Source organism: Passer montanus, unplaced genomic scaffold, assembly GCF_014805655.1.
Source record: "Passer montanus isolate IOZ18808 unplaced genomic scaffold, ASM1480565v1 scaffold49, whole genome shotgun sequence".
Taxonomy (NCBI): domain Eukaryota; kingdom Metazoa; phylum Chordata; class Aves; order Passeriformes; family Passeridae; genus Passer; species Passer montanus.
In genome coordinates, this window is record NW_024369818.1 from 1,686,197 (window position 1) to 1,709,962 (window position 23,766).

Genomic DNA, 23,766 nt, shown 5'->3' on the forward strand with positions numbered 1-23,766 from the left:
CTGGAACATAACAGAGGAATTACTTCCATCAGTGACAGGAGGCAGAACCAATGAGGATGGTTTTTAGCCAACTGCATCTCAAGAAAGTGAGAAATGCAACTGTTCTCCTATTTAAATGAGAAACAATAACAATAGATTATACCACGTACCATAAAGCTGCCAAGTAAACTGAATAACCTCGCATTTTTATAAAAACAAATTGTTTCAATTTTAAAGAAAATTTAATAGTAGCAGTAACATTTAAGTGAACAGAACAGCATTTTATTTCTCACCAATGCACAAAACATTTATCCCACTTAGGATACCCCAGCAAGCTGGGGCATCAGAGATGAGAATAACCTGCTGAATTTTAACAGCACTCATCTGCTGCTGGGAAATTTTCCCCAGCAATCAGTGGAGCAGCTGCTGCAGTGTAAGAGGTCACAGGGCCAGTTGTTCATTGCTATTCTGACATCTGGAGGGGTGAAGGCTGTGCAACAACCTGTCCTGCTGTCTTTTGAATCTGTCTGAGAGAGTGCTTCTTTGGTGAGAGGAAGAAAGCAATCACAATATCCACTCTAATAAGTTCTTACTAATTAATAAGGAAGAGAAACAGCAGCATGTCAAACCATCAGAGGGGTGAGTGCAGCTAAAAATAAGTGTCATCATATTCTGTGGGGAGCATACACTAGAAAAGGGAACAGATACCAGAATTACATGGTTAATTAACCAGTGGTCAGCATTACTGTGAATGCCCTGCCATGTCTGGATAATCTGAACTGTGTTAGAATCAATAAAACAGGATTAACAATTAATTAGACTAGAGGTACATCTTTTACTTTGCACAGGGCACAACGTGTTTCTTTGGCTCACAATCATAATGCAACAATTAAAACAGAATGTCACATTTCAGTGGAATGCTGGCTTGTGGGAATTTGTAACAAACATGAAAATTGGCAAGAAGGAAGTAAGACCAGGAGTGTCTGGGTCTCCACCTTAGTGCCCAAATAGGAAGTGAGATCAGAGGCTTTAAGGCAGAAAAAACAAAGACAAAAAGGGAACAGGCAGACCTTGCCTAGCACTGAAGGAGTACAAAATAAGCCAGACTGAGGCAAAAGCACTAAACCATAATATCTGTTAGTTCCTAAAAGGTACAAATGACCTGTCTAAAACATAAAGCTGGTGTAAAAAATAAAAAATAAAAAAAGGCTATATAAAGTGTTAGAATAAAAATATATATATAAAACCAACAGTCTTCCAAAACAAAAACTGTCTGCAAAACATACAGAAGCAGCAATGTGAAAGCATAAAAAAATACCTGTAGAAAAAAAAAAATCAGGCTGGATGCAAGATTTTTATAGGCTAAGGAACTTTTTTTTTTCCTCAATAAAGCAGGTGCCTATGACAGGTTGAACATACTACTGTTTGTGAAATGTTACCTCCATTAACTGTCCTTAGTAACTTCTGCTGGCTGCCAAACAAATCAATACACCTTTACCAGACATTCCAAACTCCAGACAGACAAGTTACTCTGGGGCAATTTCTTTTCAACTGCTCCTCAAAAAAAAAATCAACTCATCTGTGGAGCTTAATGTGATATTATTTTATTACCTGGGTCCGGAGCTGTTTGACTTCTGATTCGAGTTCTTTGATTTTCTCCTCTCGTTTCTGCAGCTCTGCTTGTGCCTCTTGTCGGGCTGTGAACTCTTCATCAAACTAAAGATTTAACCAGCACAGGAGAGTTTGTCCACTTATGGCCACACCAGAGCCTACATGGCAGGAATTCTTTGAACAACATCAGAGCTGGAGCAATTGATGCACTTTTAACCCTTCTCATTTTTCTATCTAACATGTTCACTTCTAGCACCACAATTTCTTCTATCAATAAATCAATGACAGAGGACCAACCAGATCCAGCTACTCAGTTCAGGTTCTTCCCTCCAAGAGAACACTGCAGACTTCTCAAACCAAACTCAACTACACATCTACTGCAGCAAGTTTAAAGTCATTAAAAATTAAACCTTCAATCATCATGTTCAAGAACATGTTCTACCACTTGGCCTGAAAATGCCTACTTAGACCAGACCAGGAAAAAATGCCAAAATTTGGAATTATTTCAATACATACCTCCATAATACCTGAACTTCAGTACCACTGCAGCTAATATAGCACATTCATTCATTTTTTTAAGCTTATACCTGCACTTCAGTTATTTAATTATAACTATTTTGGGACAGGAGAGCAACAAGTGGAATTGTGAGAGCCACTGTTTCCCAGTTTCAGCTGGGAAACAAGCTGACTGTTCCTGTCAGGATTCTGTACCACACTATGAGCAGGACTTACCTTCCTGGAAAATTCTGCTGCTTTCTTTTCACTTTCTTCTACTTTAGCCTTGTCCACACATGCATCTAGAATTTAAATAAAAGACCACACACAAGTCAAGTCAAACACGTCACAGCTCTGAGGTGCTTCCAGCCATCATTACCCTGTGAGCCCATGACACAAAAGCAACAGGCCTTTTTTTCTGACCCTGTTTCATTTCATTGAAGGCTACAGCATTTGGTCTGGTGCTCCACAAGTACATCTGTAGCTTACATGGATATTTCCAGAACACTGACAAAATTCCCAGCCAGTGCAAGTCCAGACAGAAGATTACAAAGAAAAATAAGGCAAAACTGCTTAAAGAGTACAAACCAACAAGATGTGTGAAATTGATGTCCATCCTTCCTCTGTATTTAAAATCTGGGTCCACGCCACTGCAGTGCAGCACTATCTGTGACACACATTCTTCTATGATCTTGTAATACTGAGGTCTAAAAAAGGAAACATTTACAAGACAATAAGAACATGAACAAGCCTTTATGCAGCTGGGAGGGGGGGAAACTAACTCCTAATATCTGAATTCTACAACTGCCAGAAGAAGCATCAAGTTCAAATTCTTATTTGTAAATATTTTGGATGTGATGCTTCAACCTTGCTATGACACCATGCTGCACATAAAAGTTTACACTGAAAAGAGCAGATCCAAGGCACGTGGGAGTATTTTCAATTATCAGCTGTACAACTTCCATGTTCTTTGAAGCAATGACTATATCAAACTTCAATAAAGAAAAAGTGCCCAACAAACAGATTTTTGGGATGAGGGTGTTAGACTAAGCTTCAAGTCTTTGAAATAAACACAAGTATATTTACCAAGACTTTTTCAATACTATCCTGGAGGAAAAAGATAAATAACAGTCTCAGAGTGACTTTTTAGGCATGAGCTACTCAGTTTACCAGGATCTTGATTTCTATTCTTGCCCCTATTCCCCCCAGAAATGCAGCCTGGCAGCTGCACTCACCGGACATAGTAATCATTCCTGATCAGGAGGAAATGTTGGAGAATTGACAAGAAGTAATTTTCAGAAGAAGTATCTTTCACCATGTTGTACAGCAGATGAAATACTTCGTTCACATCAGTGCAAACATTGTTAAGAAAATAGCAGTACTTAAAAGACCAAAAACTTTAAAACCAAACAAAAGCCCAAAAACCCCACTGCAGCCAGAACAGCCACCCCACCCACAGACAGCTCCCCAGATATTCCCATCTTGTTCAAGTAAAACACCTCCACACTTTGAGCTGTTCTTAGGAGTAAACATTCTTTTTCCACTAAGATTGTGCACAGAATTTCTGTGCCCTGTTTATCCATTAGGACATATTTCAGTATCAATCAGAACAATCATATATAGATTTCATGTTTTAGAATTCTGTGAAAATATTTCACACCAAGCTTTGTCTCCACTCTGAGCTCAGCCAGGCTGCTGGCAAACACACACTGGTCAATGTTTTCCATTTCCCAGAGATGACCCTTACTTGTAATTACCTGTTCTGCAAAGCAACAACATTCCAGGGGATTTTATAGTCCTCCCACTGATTGCCTCTACCTCCCTCTGCCTCCTCCTAAAGCCTGCAAGCAGCCATTCTGAATTTAGGTAACCTGGAATTTCCTGCTCCTTCACAGCTAGAAAAGGCACACAACTGCAGTGTTTCAAAACCTACAAGAAATTTTGTTCCTTTTATTATCAAAACTCATTTTTCTTCAAACCTATGATCTTCCACGGGTATAATTTTATCTCTTCATGTATTATGAGACAGAGTTTAGCTTAATAAATGTTATTTATGAAAAATTAATTCAGTTCCCAATGACTTACATTTGACATGCAAATTTAAGCACTAATTATCCAAATATTTTCCAACAAAAAAAGCAACTGGAGAGAATTCTGCTTGACAAAGCCCCTGGTAAGACATACAACTGAGACAAATAACCTGCACACAGAGCACTGTAATTTCCATTTAATAAAGTTCTGAAACAACACAAGTTATAACAGCACTTCCTTAAAGGATATTCCATTTCAGCTTTGATATCGTTGAGACGATGTGACAGTTCAAAGTGGTCTTCATCTTTGTTCTCATCAAACACCCTCAGCTGAATATCAAGTTCTTCATTTTCCTTATCTTTCAAGGCCTGTTTTCCAAGGTAGAGTATATCTTAATTTTTCCTTTCATAAAGCAAGAATTCCCCCCCTTGAAGGACTGCATCATGATGAAATATAAGACATTAACCTTTAGAACAGCAGCAAGTTTCAACTCAGTGCCTGGGCTTTTTTTATTATAATGATTCAACTGAGAAGAACTAAAGGCAAAACATCAGCTCACAGAGCAGGTGTGGACTACAGAACAAGCAAGAAGATTTCCAGTTGAATTCATTTCTCTTAATGGGACAGAGCAGGCAGATTAAAGAAAAACAGATTTCACAGAAAACAACAGGAACAGCATATACAAAGAAAGTTAATCCAAGACTGGTTCCACAGCCAGATTCACATTCTCTGCATGTGCTTTGAGCTCATTATGCAGAATTTGACTACCCTCATTTAATTTCTAATATATTGACTTGTTTCAACTACTATTCTAGTTAATACAGATCATGAGGACCTGAATTTGTAACTCTGCAGGCTGAAAGCAGATTTGGATTGATAATCTGACCTTCTGCACCCCAACCCTTCCCATCTGCTGTCCTGACTAAACAGTTTGGCTGTCTTCAACATTCACAGTGGACAGTGCTCACTCCTGGATACAAGTGACTTACAGGCAATATTTTCTTCAGGCCACAACGTAAAAACTCATTTCTCAAGTGTATCCTGAAGTCAAGGTCCTCAGGAGATGTAACAAGGGCGTTGATGAGCTGCATGCATGCCACCTGCAATCAGAAACACAGAATACAAATCAATACTTTCAGTCAGTGTTTCAGCCGAATTAGAAAACCAGAGATGGAAATGGTTCATTATGCAGTACACATGCAACTCTTGGGTTTATTTTAGCAGCATCAAAACTGCCCTGTTTCTATATCGGGATGCTTCCACTGTATCAAAAAAGTACCATATGAATGATCATCACAGAATAATGCCATGGACTGGTGGGAGCTGGAAGGGACCTTAAAGCCCATCCAGTGCCCCCCTGCCATGGCAGGGCCACCTCCCACTGTCCCAGGCTGCTCCCAGCCCTGTCCAGCCTGGCCTCGGGCACTGCCAGGGATCCAGGGGCAGCCACAGCTGCTCTGGGCACCTGTGCCAGGGCTCGCCCACCCCAAAATCATGCACTGCAAATTTCCAAACTCAAGGTGCCCACTGTACCTCCTCCTATTTCTTCTTAGCATTCACCACTTTGAAAGCAATCTGTTTCTACAATAACGAACAACTTCAAAACCCCCACATCAGAACCACCCAATAAACACCCATACCCAAATGAGTCCCATCACCAGGTGTTTTCTCCATTCCTGCAGAGCACTTGTGCAAAATGCCTGGTCTCAGGATAGTGGCTAATGCTTTAATTGAACAGCTGTGCACTTTAATTGATTTATTTGAAAATAGGTAGACAACAGCACAACGCCAAAAGTGCTGATCCACTTTAAAAGACTAAAATGGGACTCAAGGGAAATAGCAAGTTTGGTAAAAGATGTTAACTGCAAATAGAAGTAGCTTTAGAGTAGGACAAAAAAAAATCAATAGCTGCAGAGGAAAAAAATCAGATAAAAAGCACCTTCCTGTTTTAATTACATTCACTATTTAGCTTTAATAGAACACCTTATGGAGTCTCAAATTTCTATTAAAACACCCTTTCAAAGGCACTCTCTTGATAGAGCTGCATCTTCAGATAATGCAGTATCGTCGTGCTTGCTTGAATGATTCTTGTTATTTTACTACTATGACATGACTTAACAAGCCAAAGCACATGTCCAATCTGAAATTAATAGAGAGAAGAGGTGCCATCTGCTCTGATTGCTTCTGCCAGAGAGACTCTGCCTTAATGGCTTGTGCTAATACATTCCCAGCAAAGAAGGATTTTGTCAGAAACAAGGTAATGAGTCTTGCAATTGTGCCTTCACTGAGGTATCAGGGAGCTTTGGGAGGGGAGGCTGGCAGGAATGGGGGGTGCTGGCTGTTGTTTGCCTTAAATCAACAAGGTCATGGAGTGGGAGACAACTCCAGAATGAATTCTTCAGTGATAGCACCATTAAGATTAGAATGTCATTTATAGAAACTTATTGGCCATCATTAACTCATCATCTCTGAAACAAGAGGTGCTGATGGTAAACACAGCATTAAGGCAGCTACAGCTGATGTGTATTTGAGCCAGGACTGGAAAAAAGCATCCCAAGGATACTGACCCTGACTATAATTTTCCATATTTTTCAGCCAAGGTAGCTGAAAAATAAATTTTAGTACAAAATGTGCATAATTACTGTATAATGAGGAGGTCATAAGTCAAAGTCATCCTTTATTAGGATATTCAGCCACTTGACCTCTATGCAAAAATGGCAGTACCAAAAATACCCAACTAATCCCAACCAAAAAAAAGCTCGCATCTTAATGCCAACCAAAACTCTGGTGCCCACAGAGCACAAAAACCTCCATCCACGGACACATTAGCAGCAATGAACATGATCTAAGTCATGACAATAAAAACCACTGGCACAGATTAATTTATTATTTTATAAAAATAATTTTGAAAGCTCAGAGGCACTAGTGGCTGGTGAAAGGCACATGTTGAACACACAGAGCAAGGAATGCAGAATCCTTGTTGACAAAAGTACCAATAATATCCTGCTGCACTTCACTCATCCCAAAAGGAACCCTGCCAAAAATGGGCACTCCCCATGCTACACCTGCATAATTAGCATATATCTGAATATTTAAGAGGCCACAGGTACTGCTGCCTAAAGCACCAGCACTGGGTCAGATTTATTACCTGAACATTACACCTGGCATCCAAGGAAAGAAATACCACTAATTGCTCTCTTTACTAAGGTTAAGGTTTCTTAATCCTATTTTTGGGACAGGAAGTGAGTTCCTTGGCCTCCCACCACTAACAAGTAGAAAATCTAGTACCAATAGGGCACTGGTATTTATTTCTCCTCTTTTCCTGATTAACAGCACTAAAAGATGTATGTGAATCAGAGCTCCCCAAGCCATAGAGAGTGTTCAGCCCTTCAGCTGAGGCACACAAAGGCACACTCACCTGCAGCTGGATGAACTCGTGGTTCTCCAGGCCTTCCACGATCTGGGAGAAACGTTCCTCCCTGCTGTGCCTCTCAGCAGCAGTGGTTATAGCACCTAACAGCTTGTCCAGGCTAGGAGAAAGACAAACTGTCAAGAGAGCACAGCACAGCCAACGCGCTCGTTTTAAACAGGCTCAGCTCACTGCTCACACAACTCGAGGCTCAGTGCACTGACAGAGTTTCAATGCATTTATCTACAGAGAGCTAAAAACAATCCAAGAACCAAGTGTTATAAATGTCTACAAGATTAATGTTGAAATAAGAAAAAAGGGGTGACTAAATCTCTATATTATTATTTCAGCAATGAAACAACCAATGAGGGGGAAAATCCCTCCCTTTGCAAGACTGTGCACTTGATAACAGTTGACATGTTTAACATCTGGAAATTCTAATACACTGTCCTTTCAGGATTCTGAATGTTTTAATCTATTTATTGCATAGAAGACATGAAGTCTGCCCATTTTAACCTTCAGTAAATAAACACAGTGGTGAATTTACAGGAAACACATGCCAAGTGATCATCTTTCTTTCAAAAGTCTCAGGAGCAAGTGCTAAATAACTCCAAGTTGAATTGTTCCAAAGCCCAGCTATAAATGTAAACTCCTGGCTCCTGTGGTAGAGGTGATTTGTCCTTTCACACCTTCCACTTCAGCCACAGCGTAGGTCTCTGCTCATTTGCTTTTCTCTGATTTAATACTCAATTAGGGTAACACAACAGGTGAAGTCTCTTTAATCTTAAACCACATTATTAAAGACTTAACAGGTTACATTTATTTCACTGGCTACTTTTCTCACCTGTATCCAAATGAACAACTCATGAGCACCAAAAGAAGCTTTAGTATCTCACTTACATGTTCTCCTCCCCAATAATGCAGATAGCAGAAAGGATTTTCACTGTCTCAGTCATCATGTGTGGTTGCTTTGGATCAATTGCTCTTGACAGCAGCAAGAGGCTCCTTTCATCTCCTAGAATCCTTTGCAAACCGTACTGGCAGAAACAAAAAGCTCGTGGTGAAAAGGTTGTGCTTGCCTTGGAAACTCATCCCCAACCCGAGATCCTGAGGGATTCTCCCGACCTCTCCCTCCCAGAGGGTTTTGGCAGCACCCCACCAAAATCCCAGGTCATCATTGCTTGGGGACACAACTCAGGGTCCCCAGTCTTGCACTTGAGGCTTTCTCCTGACAAAGAGAGAGATTCAGCTCCTCAGGAGGACACCAGGACCTTGTAAAATCAGCACCCACCAAAAGACAAGTCAGGCTTTGTTTTCTGTCTATATCTGAAACACCCCAGCAGTATGAAAAATCTGCTTTTCTCCCATTTCATTTCTAAAGTGAGCAAAAGCAATTATAAATAACTTTTATGCAGTTTTATTTGCTGGGGAGGATACACAAATACAAGAGTTCAGATTTTGCTATGAATGAAGCAAAATTACAAGTTTAACACATCAGCTTCTAGAAGGTACTCATACTCTGTAAACCTGAGTAACCTGTGTTAGAAACAAATCAGATACAACCCTTTACCCATGACCTACCAACTTAAAATCTGCAGCTAAAAAGACATCAAATCCTACTCAATTTAAATCAGGTTAAAAGTACACTATATTAACAAACACATATTGAAATCTGAATTTGGAAAGCTTTTTTTTAATTTCTAAGTAATTAATTTCTAAATTTACTTTAATTAAATTTATACTATCATCCTCTCTTTAGCAAACATTTCACTTCCAAAAATCAATAATATTTAACAAAACTAAGAAGAAATGCAGAAAGGTTCATGAAGAAGACTCTCAACAGAAGTTACACTAAGACCTGCATTCCCAAGGAGTTAAACACTGGACATACAAGCTTTCCTTCCCTCTCCAACATTTACCACATGATATACATATTAAACATGACACAATATGTGAATTTAAAATAATACTCACTTTATTGTTCATAAATGCTTTGAGGCACTGGATAAGTTTATGTTGATTTTTCTTATCAATACTTTCTTGCCTTGAAAGGAAAGAGGAAAATAACATAAGGAAAATCTTCACGACCTCCTGCTCCCTCCCTTCAAATGATCAAAATCCTTACTGTTTCTTGTCCAGAAGCTTTTCCAATGCATCCAACAGGAGCCCAAGACCTTCATGTCCAAAATTGTTAACCCAGCTGGAAAAAAAAAACGCAAAGAAAAATGCTTTTAATTCCTTCTTAATCAATGCAGAACTTGCAGAGCTATTTCTGTGTTACTGCTTGTGCATCCCTTCACAGGCTCCACTTTTGGTCTCACTTCCCAAAGGATCTGATCAGCCACGAAGGCAAACAGCTCCAGCAAGTACAAATTGCTGAAAGCCACAGAGAAAGGTGAGGAGATATTGCAGACAGCTGCAAACATTTCACTGCTCCTGAGCCAGGGTGCTGGGAACACTGCTCTCCTGTCAACAAGCATTAGCATAATTACTCTGGTTTCAAAAAAAACCCCAAAGCCCACAACTCTCCTGCTTAGCAAAAACAGCATGATGAAAACTGCTGCAGAAATTGCTCTGCTTACCTGACTGGGTTGCTGGTTAGAGACACTCTCAAAGACTCCAGGCAATTAAGGAGTTTTTCATCTGAAATTCCAGAGCGCAGTTCATGGATGTATTCTTGTGAGGACAGGGTACATTCGTGCTTGCTGTTTTTTAGTCCCCCCTATCACAGAAGGCAGAATGCTGCTGAGTGTTCTAGTGATCAAACAGTGCTTAGATGATAAAACAGAAGACTAATATTTCCAGATGAATTTCCAAATCATAGGAGAAGTATTCAAGACAGTTGTCTTGACTTGGATTTGTCTTCAGTGTTTCATATTTTGGTTTTACATCACAAGGATAACTATTTTTGCTGGAATCTTTTTCACTTCTTTGAGTAAAAGTGCATGTAGTACAAATGGAATATAAAAATTAATTCCATCATTCAGCTGTATTAACATATTTAATATCTACTTCACAACACTGTAATGGAAACAATCATAAAGATACATACAAAAAACCCAATTCATGCAACTTCCTGAGCCAATTTTTTGCTGTATCATATTTCATATTTGACCCCTAATAGGGGTCTCTAGAGGATCTTTGCTGCAAAAAAAAAAATCATACAGGAGATTTGACAAAGAGCTCCCTCCTGCTGAAGTGCCACTACACAAGGATAACTACTCACACAGCATTTCACTATTAAATACCTGAATATCAGTTTTTACAGCTATAGTATTCAAACTCTTGAACAAGACAAAACATTTTTGCAAAAGGTGCAACTAATCTTTTCTACAGCTCTGACAAGTTGCAGCAGGCTTATCTCAGAAGAGTGGTTTTGATTCATTTGCAGCTCCTAAAGCTCCTTAGCTCTGAAGGGTCTCTTGAAGAGAACCTGATAAAGATGTCATGGGTGCAAAGGCAGTATCAAGTGCCTGTCCTAGAAGAGGATTTGTATGCACTTGGTTTTAATTGTATCACATCCACCACAAATATTCTAATTGTCTCTCTTTCACAAAGCTCCACTTCTTATAAAGCTTCTGGTTTGCTCTCTTCAAATTCTTACCATTCATTTTCCAAAAATACACTAAGTATGGCTGATGACAAAATGACTTGGCTAAATTTAAGTTAATGGCTTTGCCCTAGCCAGATTCCAGGCACAAACCAGAACTGTGTTCACTTTCAGATTCAGAACAAAACCAGGACAGACTGTGACTGCAGTGAGACACCAGGCTCCTCTGCACTGTGGCAGCTTTGAAGGTGTTCCTTGCTGGCAGGCAAAGCACCTTCAGCTGGGCATCACATCAAAGGACTAAGCAAAGATGAGTAAGAATGATAAAAAAGGACTAGAATCAGTCACCATCAACATCCTAAACAGAGAGATGCTCTTCTACCAAAGAAAAAGGAATAAATGGGGGGGGGAAGTTATATTTATAGGAGTAGGAGCTGATGGTAAATCAGATTAATACATCAAAAATCATCAAAATTCAGAAAAATCATTACTCTGAAGGACCATAAGGTAAAGAACTAGGAAAAAGGAACAGCTTTATCCCACCCATTGGATGGATGAGAATCAGAAAAGATTTTGTGTGCAACTAATGCACATCATGTACACAGTACAGATCCAACTGGGCACAAGTGTTGTCAATGGCAACTTCAATCAATGTTAAGCCTGAACAACACTCTAGAATGCAAGACAGTGGTTTCTCCATGTTGTCATTTCAGCCATTCCCCAAATGGTAAAAGAAGAGAACAGAAATGCTGCTGAGAGCCACAAAATGTACAGAGATGAGACAATGGCACCTTCAATCAATGCCAGTGCCTGTTAAGCTAGTCCCTGAACAGCACTCTAGAATGCAAGACAGTGGTTTCTCCCAAGAGATGAGTTTGTCCTTCCACTGCTAGAAGCTCCACAGGAGACTCTGCTACTCTGAAGTCTTTCCTATTCTTTGTTTCATATTTAAACCAAGGTGGGATCTTGCTGTCTCTTCTTTCTGTGCCATCCAGGCCATTGGTGAAGCACCTCTGCTCTGCCTAGTCCCTTATTTCCAGAAGACCCACGACTCCCTAAAAAATCGATCAACAGTTCAAAGACCGGGCAGCGTGCTCTGCTAAGGCTCCTTCCCACAGCTTGCAGGACAGGCACATTCCTTCACTGGTTCTTTGAGAAAGCACCTTCAACTGCACAGCAATAAGGAACCAACTCCTCTTCCTTATTCTCCTCCTCCTTCAAAATGGATGGTCACTCAAGACAGCTCATAAAAATCCATTCTTGAAATCTTGCAGAGAATTTTCAGCTTCCTGGGATTACTTGGTTATTCCCTGCAATCAATGCCTGAGTCTCAATCCTCTTCACCTCTAGCCATGCTAACTCAAATGCTGAACCAGATGCTACTTTTATTTCCCTATCCAAAGACAGTTTGACTGGAACACTATTTTTAAGAATTGCTATGCCTTTATATGGATCAGATTTTAATACAAACATTTCTCATTTACTTTGAGGTGTAAGGTCTCAGTGAAAAATCTTTTACAGGAGAACACCTAATAAAGATGGAAGCAAAAGTGAAGTAGAAAGAAGCTGAAGAGGGTTGGGTCCAACATCAGAACGTTCAGAGATTAAACCAAGGCTCAAGAATGAAAATTTTAGAAATTCCTTTATGGCTGGTCACCTTCAGTGTTACAATTAAGGCAGAGAAGAAGCACACGGAGGTGCAAGGGCTCTTTAAGCAATGATATGCAGAAGCCATACACCAGGCACAGCATTTTTTATTTTAGTATTTAGCAAGTTATTTGCACAAAAACATGCTTTAATGCAGAGTTGTTCTTGCTCTCTATCAGACCCTGAATTCAAAAGGCACAGAGAAGAAAACATCTTAGAATTTCTCCCCTACCTATTGTGGGAATATCAGCTTGCTTTACAAAGTAGCATCTTCAAAAAGCAGATGTTCAGGGTAATTCACACCAAAAGGAAATTACACAGCAGCAGGGATTATTTGAAACTGGTTTTAATACACTGAACTGGAAAATTAATAATTTGTCCCATCAAAAATCAAACACCTTGAAATACATAAGCACAATTAAGATATTTTCCTCAATTAGGGGAAGAACCAATAGTGTGCACAAACTAAAAAGTACTGGTGAACATAAAAGTCTCTTTAAAGGCCACTCTGAATAAAACAAAGCCAAGAGAAAAATATACAAGTATATAGTAAGTAGGAGAAAAACCTAACTATATCTGAGGTGATGATCAGACAGTTTTAAGTCATAGAATGTTCTCTATTATTTCTACTACAGAATTTAATTACTGAATATGACCTAAGTAGAAAGCCTTGCTGTACCTGAAAAGCCTATTTTGGCTGTAATCAAAAATAAAGTCCATCCATAATTTAAAAGAACATTTTTGCTTTCAATCACTATTTTAAATCCATATGTAATTATTCCCAAAAAAAATCTTATTTACTAGGAAACAAAAACTTGCTGAACTCACTCCAACAAATTAAATCACAGATATTTGTCTATAATATTTGAATTCAATCAAAACAAGATAAAATGTAGATGAGTCCTTAATAAAAGTTATGCTCTCAATGATCTCATTTTAAATATTCTGACCTCCTGAGTCCTCTAAATTAATCTTATTGTCACATTGATCTGCTGAAGTTGGCATTTCCAAGACAAGCTATGAATAATAACAATCAGAACATAAAAAACTCCACATCTAAACAGAACAAAGTAAGCCAAATACTGTCAATTTAAAGTTTAAAGTGCCTGCCTTCAATAAAAGGCACGACAAGCTTAAATGATATTTGTTGCTCACAATGAAGAGATGAGCTCAGGAAGTTTGAGGTATTTGGAAATTGAAAAACTTCAAGGAATCCCTCAAAAGTGTAAGCAATGATCTCATACTGGCAAGATAAACATGACTGAGGTGGTTGACAATTATTTTGATTAAACAAGGATTCAGTTGTGCCCACTGAACTTTTAAAACCCAGATAAAAGTCCAAAATATTCCAGCCTAATCTCTAAAAAGGGAAGTTCATAAGAGAAAACAAAACTCTCGTGTTCGTACTCACCGGAACTTTACTTCCGACTATCTGCATGCAGTGGTCAGCCAAGAGAGGTTATTGTGTAAAAAAGATAACAATAATACATAAATAAACACAGCACAGTACTTAGTAGGATGTAGTTGCACACACATTTTTCAGTGTTTAATCATTAGTACTAGTTATATTCCTTTATTACTTTATCAACCTGTTTAGGGGTTAGAGCTTCTCTGACAGGAAGACAGCAGCTCCACAGCAGGAGCAATCATTTCAAATTCTTGTGTTTTGCTGCTGAATCTTCAGTATTTGACACATTTACCTACAAATAACTAAATACCTTTCTTGACAGCTACATCTTGAAAGATTAAATATGCCATTTGTTAAAATCATCAGGTCAGATACTTTACACATGACACTGAGAACACACTAATGGCATACTGACTTCCTTGGATGTATAACAACTGCTTTTATTATGGAGCTTTTGATCTGTTTAGATGATGTCACCACTGAATTTAATTAAGTTTTTGTAATCAAAAACATAGCCTACAGTTATAACTCCAACTTGCATTTCAGAAAATCTCACATGACATTTTTATTCAACTGCTCAGTATGGATGCTTTTAATTACATGGATAATTAAACAGTGATTTTCAGAATGCCATCTTCTCTTTACCATGGAACAGCACCTCTCTATATTCATGAACAAAAAGGTGACTTGCCCCAGAGGAACCTGCAGGCAGGCAGCACATCTGTGCCCTGTTCTGTCACCCTGCACAAATGCCCACGTTGCTGGGAGCACCAGGCCATGCACATCTGCTCCAGCAGTGCAGCCTCCCCTGCTGCAGGCTGCCAGCAGCCACTTCACTGCACATCCACCTTCATCTGCACATCCACCTTCCTCTGCACATCCACCTTCCTCTGCACATCCACCTGCCTCTGCACATCCACCTTCCTCTGCACATCCGCCTTCATCGATCACAGCTGCTCTGGCTCTGACATCTCAATGGCACTGTCTCTGCTCTGCCTCTACCTGCTTCATTTTCTACCATTTCACTTCCATTTTTCCTTTAGGAACTCATTCAGAAACAAAAGTCCCTGCAAGTCTTTCACAATCAACACTTCTCTTCCTGAAGAAGTTTCCTCTACAAGCACAAGAAGGGATTGCCATCACCAGACAATCTTCTCCTCTCACCAATGTTCAACTACTCAGTACAAAATGTCACTGGGGTCAGTTCTGAAACAGAATTTCAGTCCTTCTCCAGTTCTCAGGTATAATTTCCATGTCAACATTCTCTTTAAGTGGGAGAAGGAATGAGAAGCACAGAAAATCACTTCCCATGAAAGCATCCAGCTCATCAGCTTCTACATGTCCTCCATACCCGAGGAAAACTTTCTTCACCCAGTGAAACCCAAAGTTCCTCTCTCAGAACTCTGAAGACAAGTGATCCAGAAAAGCATGGTCAACATGCTGCAGACAGCACACAGGCAGAGAAAATGAAGCACCAAATTTAAAATAATTTGGTTAAGACAACATCAGCAATGAGAGTGATATTTTCAAATGAAGGGAGGGAGCTCAAAAGCCTAATTAAAACAAACATGAAATGAACTGCAAGAAAAGTCACATCAACTGTTAAATGTGTTTTATGAGCTCTAAGCAGAAGGGCCAAGTATTTGCAGTGTAAAAAAGGAAGACAGATAATTATCTGTGACAAAAGAAAAAGGCAGAAAATTTAAAGACAGATCATTTTGAATGCAACCAGCATTTTCATGGAAGACAATCCTGAAGAAAGGAAAGTTTGACAATTCATGATGCAGTAAAGACTGACTAGGGCTTGACTTCATTGAACAGAATAGCAGTTGCACTAAACAGAAGAGGAAATTACAAGTGAAAGTGAGGCTTGGTGCCACCGTAAAATCCCAATCAACATTTTAAAATTAACCTCTGTATTTTAATTTTTTTTTAACAATCAAGATTCTAGCTATGTAGAAGTTAAATTAGGATAACACTACAGAAAGATAATGTATATTTCTGAAAGATTCCATTCAAATGCTGTGATTCAATTGCAAGGAGGATGTACTGAAGCACACAAACTTGAAGTGTTTTTTCCTCTAGGAAAAACACTTTGTAATGTGTAAAAACATCCACACTGCTGCTGACTTAAGCCCAAAGTGCACATTGATGTACAAGGATCTTTCAGGGTGACTTAGTTTTATATTATTAGTACATTTAGGCAAATGTCTTCCCAGTTCTGTTAAGTTTCCCACGCTGCAGCACACATGGGGAGCAGTGCAATGCATTAACACTTCAGCAGTGAGCCATGCAATGGTAGCCATGCTTTCCTTACTCAGCTGCACAGTTCTGGGCCTTGAGGCAGCTACACTTCAATTGCAGTGAACATGAGACAGCACCATTGTTCAACTACTTTTTGGGAAAAAAATGCAAATACTTCCATTTCTACTTCCACTTTCTACTGCTTCACTAAAGTATTTTTGCATACTAAGAAAAATTCCAGATTTCATATTGATCATCAAGTGAAGATAAAAACCTTACACAGCTTAATTAACAGTTCCCAAAGACAGTCCAGTTCATAACATTCACTGCCTAAGCTTGAATAATTCTGCAGTAATTTGTACATTTAGTTGGACCATGCTTAAAGCACTGGATTCCTTCCAGCACACACTAAAGGACTTTGGATTTTGTTTAAGATGAACTCATGCAGGAACATCACTCCTCTCAGAACTTAAATCACCACTTTCATTACCATTTCATCACCATTAGAACACAAACTTCTCCTCACTGAAGTTTATAACGTTTCATACAAGGCATTTGCATAATAATTGCATGTCATTGTCATCTTAATTTTTGAAATTTAAGTCTGCAGAGCTGATTTTCAAGGTCAACAAGGGACAAGTCAATTATACTGCTTGCAGTCCATGCTTAAAGATCCCTTAGCCAGACACCAACATAATCTTTACTTATTTCTGTACTTGCCATAGTCAACTTTTAACACACACAAAGCATTGCTGGAGTATTTTATAACTAATTGGTACAAACAGTTCAACTGCAGAAAATAAACTGCAGCTCCTCACTACTCTACCCCAAAACCGTTGGTATATCCAGTCTTCAATTTCCTTACACTTCTTGCACCCCAAAAAAGACAGGGTTCAAAAATTCTGCATGAGAGGTTAATCAGTCAATTAAATTACAGAAAATAATCAACATCAATGAAAAATCAAAACATTTTTTCTATTCAAAATGTAATTCGGAACTGGTTTTAAGACCATCCTTTCACTAAAGGAATCCAGCACATACATTGCTACTGAAACCACAAACAAACTTTGGCTATTAAAAAATCTTAAGATGAATGGCACAGAAATATGCTCAGGTTCCATCCATGACTCTACATCACTAGATTTGCAATTTCTTATGGTTTCCAAGAAAGGACCAAGTTTTGACATTGCCCAGCAAGGGAAATGCAAACTGTTCAGATGCAGCTGCAAGCATTCACAAGTGTGTTAGTCAATACACATTTATTTTTTCCTACCACTCTTAGATAAATCCAGATAAAAAATTTCAAGTTTCAAGCTTGAAAAGCCTAAGACTCCAAGGCCAGCTCCTTCCTCCGGTGAGTACTTACGGATTTGGCAGTTGCAGAAATGTACTGGACAACCATCTCACGCTTTGTGCTCAAGTCTTTGTCTCGCAAAGGAGCTTTCCGTTCCTCGTTCAGGTTCATGTCCTCCTGCAAAGGACCAGCCAGGAACACTTCTCAGGATTTTATTAGTCTTTCTTCCTTTTAAGCTACTTTTGTTAAACAAGTGACTTTTTCCAGTTTATCTGTATGTGTTTGATTTTGCCCTACTTGATTTTCTCATTTAATTCTGTCCCCTCAAGTGCTGATTGTTTTTGAGACTTACCCAAAATTTAAACTGCATCAAGGAGAATTAACAGTTCTGAAATTTAGCTCAAGAAGTGAAACTAGAGGACAAGCACAACAATTCTACACCTCAATTTGATGCAGAAGTGCCAGCTCTTTGAGATGTTCCTGTGTTTTTAGTGAAATCTTATCACAGTGGACACCATTCCTCCATTATCTAATCAGAAGGCTGTAATTACATGGATTAGTACCTTGCTGAAGGGGTAGAGGTGAATGTATTTAAAACAAGCCTAAAAGTCAAAATGCTCTGCTAGATTAAATCTCTTAAGACACTTCTTTTAACTTGATAACAGATTAAACACAATGCAGTCATTACTAGTCATGACTAGGCTTGCCATTAAAAGTCAAAGTAATTTCAGACTGGCACCTGAGAGCAGCCAATGCTCCTGCAACCACTGCTGGTGAACAGCCTTGTCACAGAACTGCCACAGACCTATTGTCTGCTCCAATTAACATTGTGCCAGTGTCTGTGAGACAGACCTATTGTCTGCTCCAATTAACATTACTTGGAAAAGTTAAAAACTAATGCCTTAACAAGCAAATCAAGCAAGAGTTAATTAACACTTATCCAATCCTTCAAAAGGCATTCACAGCTCCACTCAACGGAGCAGAGCTACCCAGTGGAACCGGACAGTTCTGCCCATACCAGATCTTACCATCATTTTCTCAAAGAGATCCATAACTTCCTTCTCTGATAAGTTCATGCAGCGCTCATCAACAAGAGCCTGGGCATGTGGGATCTCACTAATGGAGGGCTGGGAGTCAATAGGATGCTGAATGAGAGGCTTCTCTTTCTTCACAGCCGATTTCCTGAAGCTTGTGATCCTGTCACGCTGCAAAGACATTCCAAAATAAGCAGAAATAGAGAGAGAGAAAAGCAGCCAATTGCATGGCAGCAATGCACATGTTTTTAGTTAATTCAAGCAGCAGAGTTAAACTGAACTGTAAGTACAAATACTCTAATATTCAGAGATTACTTTGCACAGAAAGAAAATAACATATAAGGTAAACTCATGACAGGTCACATGCAAAAAGGGATTTAAATAATTCTCACTGATCCAAAATTGCACCAGCTAGGTTAAACTCTTAGCACTTCAAAATCTTCAGCTCGTCTTCTCCCATTAGTAATTATCCTGACAGTGAATAAATATGGTACCACAAAGGCAATGTCCACTGTTCCTTCACCTGAAGGGCTGTAAGTCTTTGGAGGACAAGTGAAAAAGGCAGTGTGGGGAAGGAGGTACTCACAAGTTCATCAGGCTTACAAAACATCCTGCTAAAGTAAAATAAAGTTTGTAGAGGAATTAATGCTCCAAGCATAGCTCACAGCTCCTTGAAGAGTTTTTGAGGAGGAACTCCTGGAATTAGTGCCGAGCTTTGGAAAGCCAGGTGAAGGGTTGCTCCCACAGCAGCAGCACCATGGTTAAACACACGGCCAGACACTGCCAGGGCGCTCTCGGGTTAGGGCTGACACCAACCCCACTCTGGGCTGTAAGCATGCTCAGTTACTGGGTTAATACTGCAAAGAACCAGCACCTTCCTCATAAGGCCATTTCTGTTGTATTTCTAACATAGAACTCTCTTCTGAATAAAATCCGAATTTTCTGATTTAATATCTGTCCTTTTTTTATATATACACATATATATGTTCAATTTGAGAACATCCTGCATATAGCAATTTTCCTCAAAGAACTGTTTGCATCCACAAATACTCCTGTATTTGTTTCAGGCACTCAACAGCCTTATGAAGATGTGCTTTCGTTTAACAGCAGCTTATGTAGGGTTACCAGGATCGTTCACAGCAGTCACTGTCATCTCCACCAAAACTTGTAAACCAAAACTTATATTGGCTACAGCAAAAACCTCTATGAGGTGTGAAATGTCTCATGGAGACAGACTTTGTTTGCAAAAATTTTGATTCATTTCAGATTAGTGAATCCAGAGTGGAGACACTAGAGTGAGAGCTGGGGAGTGTGGAGAAGAAATATTATTTTTCTGGGGTTTTTTTTGTTTGTTTTGGTGTTTTTTGGTTTTTTTGTTTGTTTTGTTGTTGTTTTTGTTGTTCCTTGTTTTTGTTGTTATTTTTGAGATCCTCTGAGATTACCTTGAATCTCTGAAGGAAAGTGTCCCTAGATAAGCTGCATTCTCTTTCAGTTTCTTTTGAACTTTTTTTTTTGAGGGACGGGTGGTAGGGGGCTTTCTTCTTCCTTAGATATTTTTATATTTGTGGACAGAAGCACAATACCTACAAGGATACTGTTCATGTCTTTTACAAAGCAAGAACATTAATCCATTTCTACCTTATTATAAGAGTTTAAATTACATTTTTGGAAACTAAAATTAGGGCATAAATTGGTGAAAAGGCCGAGGATATAACAATGCCTGAAAGGCAGAATCCAAATTTAGCCAAATGCAGTTTTATATTGACCATTCAACAGTCACAAAAAGTCATTTAAGTTCCAATTTCATCACACTGTCATCCGTTTCAAGTGTAACTTATTAACACCAAATTTGTTCAATGAGATTGCACTGGTGAGATCACTGGAAAGACACAAAGGAATCTTCTGTGTGGTTTCCAGGCACCATTTCCTCATTTCAGACGTGCAATCATTAACTAAGGAACCAGTCTGGCTATATTTTGTACATATATAATACCAGGCTGTAATTTTAATGAAATCAATTTTGATACAAGTTTCTGAAAAAATACTTTGGAACCAGTTTCAAAGTATTCAGCTTCATCAAGTTAGTGCTACTGAATACACACTTGTTCCTTGGCACTCAGTGGACATTTATTACCCAAAATGGTTCCACTTGAATCATGTGGCACCCAACCTTAAGAGCCACTGCAGACCATTTACTGGTAAAGAGAAGGTCAAGAGAAATAACACTTCAACTGTTGAGTAACAGTTTCAACATAGCCACAGTATTACTGAAGTATTTCAAATGTGCTTAAGGAAGTTTCTGCAAATAGAAATCATGATAAATCTTCTTCAACTGAAGTCACAAATTAAGGCCTTTAGGAACAGTCACTCAACTTTCTGAAATCTAATACTGAATATCCTTATAAGAATGTTATTTTGTCCACAACATTGAGTAAAGTAGCATGCAGCGTGGAGTTACCATTGCAAATTAAGATGCTACAAAGACCTTACCACATCATCTGCCAAAGTTTTTATTTGAATATTCTATTAAAAAAACAAAAAACAACACACACAAATCAAAGAAAAAAAAGACAGTGTTACCTACTGCTTCAGAATAAAGGAGTCCATTTCATGTAATTGAACATTAAAAAGCATTTGAAATGTCACTAAGTGTTCTAAAAAACTGCAGACAAATGGACATGGAATGTCCATTTTTTTCTGTGAAAAAGCAAGCTTGCATCCCACTGCACCCTATCCTCTGGGTATGCAATTGATGCACGTGAAGCTGCAGAGCTGCAGCACCCCAGCACTGCCCAAAGGAGCAGCCAGGGCTCCCAGAGGGTTTCCAAAACAAACACAGACTGTGCAGGGACCGCGAGTGCGTCAGCAGAGCCACAGCTCTGAGCTCAGAGCTGAGCCCTGCCCGGCTCCTTCCTGTGCCCAGACTCTGCAGCCTCCTGCCAAGTGCTCCTGGCCCCTGAGTCACGGCAGCCTGGAGATGAACTGGCTGAAATCACTGAAGTGATGATGCACAAGCCACCCTCCTCCCTCCTGCCCCGTCACTGCTCCCTAAGCAGGACAATCCTGCTGCCAGCAATCGCCAGCCTTGTTTTTATTCATGGCCAAAAAAGCCACCCATATTGCACACCCATATTACCAAGGAAGCATGTGGTTGATGAACTTTGCTCAGTTGACACAGAGCAGTCATGAACAGGAGTTCAGGCCTACAACTCACGGGAGCACAGAATTTGAGGAGCATTCAGAAGTCTGTGGGACAGTGGAGAGGACTGACCCCAGCTCACAGGTCAGTCCCCACACAGCCCCTTGCCCCTCGTGGCCAATCAGAAGCACAAAAGCAAGAAAAACTTGATGCTTGAGATATAAAGACAATGTAATAATGGATGGGAATAAAGAAAATAAAGAAACAAATATAAAAGCCATCATTAGGCACCAGCAGGCCAATGCCTACCCAGCTTCTGAGCACCTGATGATTTGGAAAAACTGCTCCTCCCCACCCTGCAGCCCTGCCTTTACTGCCCAGCATGATGTGATATGTTTAGGAATGCCTTTGGTCACTGTGGATGAGCTGTCCCGGCTGTGTCCCCACCTCCAGACCACCCACCCTGCTCCTGGAGGGAGCTCACAAGAAGCAGAAATCCTGGAGACTGGGAAGGGCTGCCCAGCAAAAGCTGAAGCACTGGGGCTCTTCCTGCCAGTGCTGTTTTGGTCACAAATCCAGGACACAGCACCAGACAGGCTGTTCTCAGCCAGCTCCCCCTGAGCCCAGCCCAGCACAGACATCTGCACATCCTGGTGCTGACACCAACCTTTCATCTTCCAAACTGCCACATCTCAACCCCCCTCCTTACACCTCTCCTGTATTCTCCTCACCCGGACTTAGAATGGAATTTACCATCTTGAAAGCAAAACTAAGATGTCATTTACCACTCTGGTAAGTAAACCTTCTAATTGAGACTGCTGAGAAAAGATGAAGCCAAGCCTAACCCTGTTTTTAATAAAGAGACAGCCAGGCAAGCAAGAAGTTCTGAAACTCCATATACATTTTAGGAGCTGCTTGCATGAGAACATTTTTCCCCTTCTCATTTAAGTACTGTCAATCTCTGCCAGAAGCTGGAACAGGATCATCTACCCCATCTCTACACTTATATTGCATTTGTCACTCAAACTCCTCTGGGCAAAGTACAGAATACTAAAACAAGATAGCACAGTGCATTTTTTCAGCCCCTGCAAGCACTCTTCCCAGATATCCTTGTGGTGCACAAGCTGCACTGCTGCCAGCAGCCACTCGAGATAAGGAGCACATTTAACAGGTAGGAGAGACACTGCAAGTAGCTGGAGGCAAAGTCAAGGCACTTCTGTACCCACAGATCCTCACACAATTTTGACAATCTCTTGTACTAACAAAGAAATCACGATTCCAGGCTGATTTCAGAACATAACCCAAAAGCAGTTTACCTCCCTAGAAGGAAATTTAAGATATTGTAGATTCTGTAGTCCTCTAGCATTATTCTTTCTGCCATCTATGAGACACCCAGAGCAACACAAGACAGAAAAATCGATACCTTCCTAGCTTGTTAAAGACACTGAGTCCCTGTTTGCAGGAGCAGCCCAAGGGAAAAGCTTCACAAAAATCCCTGAGGAAACACCTGCAGATAAGGGATATCAAATTAACTTTCATATCTATAAACACATATACAATTTAAGACAGCTGTAGATCATCTCTCTCCTAGTTATAATGTCAACACAAAGCACAGAATTTCTTCAGCATCTATACCAGAGAACTATTTCCTACTGATGGATTTAATTCTGTGCTTAGAAGATTTAAGGGATAGAGCTTCTCCCTTTCAAACACAGCCTTCCCAGTCCATCAACAGTTAATATATTTTCTATTCACTCTTCCCAGTCTTAGTTTACTGTGTATTTGGCTACTTTAATAAGCACAGACAGATCATGACAGTAAATCACACAAAAATAATAGCATATACTAATGCACCTGCACCAGACAATTCCTTTATCTCAAAAGGTCTCAGCCAAGTTAATATTCAGAGTAATTGAAATCTTGCA

The 23,766-nt window shown here is 39.6% G+C and overlaps 1 protein-coding gene across 6 annotated transcripts in view; it reads right to left on the minus strand.

The window, feature by feature from the left end:
• Nucleotides 1-23,766, minus strand: part of DIAPH2 (diaphanous related formin 2) — a 170,639-nt gene that overhangs the window by 133,534 nt on the left and 13,339 nt on the right. For 3 of the 6 annotated variants that reach the window (XM_039722540.1, XM_039722535.1, XM_039722541.1), the window contains exons 2-16: nucleotides 21,193-21,225; nucleotides 18,697-18,873; nucleotides 17,741-17,845; nucleotides 14,134-14,154; nucleotides 10,108-10,247; nucleotides 9,651-9,725; nucleotides 9,500-9,569; nucleotides 8,426-8,562; nucleotides 7,535-7,646; nucleotides 5,106-5,216; nucleotides 4,366-4,484; nucleotides 3,321-3,437; nucleotides 2,674-2,792; nucleotides 2,323-2,387; nucleotides 1,591-1,695 (exon numbers count right to left, since the gene is read on the minus strand). In XM_039722540.1, the coding sequence (XP_039578474.1) occupies nucleotides 1,591-1,695; nucleotides 2,323-2,387; nucleotides 2,674-2,792; nucleotides 3,321-3,437; nucleotides 4,366-4,484; nucleotides 5,106-5,216; nucleotides 7,535-7,646; nucleotides 8,426-8,562; nucleotides 9,500-9,569; nucleotides 9,651-9,725; nucleotides 10,108-10,247; nucleotides 14,134-14,154; nucleotides 17,741-17,845; nucleotides 18,697-18,873; nucleotides 21,193-21,225 (1,506 nt within the window). Of the gene's footprint in view, nucleotides 1-1,590; nucleotides 1,696-2,322; nucleotides 2,388-2,673; nucleotides 2,793-3,320; nucleotides 3,438-4,365; nucleotides 4,485-5,105; nucleotides 5,217-7,534; nucleotides 7,647-8,425; nucleotides 8,563-9,499; nucleotides 9,570-9,650; nucleotides 9,726-10,107; nucleotides 10,248-14,133; nucleotides 14,155-17,740; nucleotides 17,846-18,696; nucleotides 18,874-21,160; nucleotides 21,226-23,766 lie in introns of all 6 variants that reach the window. The other 3 variants (XM_039722539.1, XM_039722538.1, XM_039722537.1) reach the window with 3 other exon arrangements.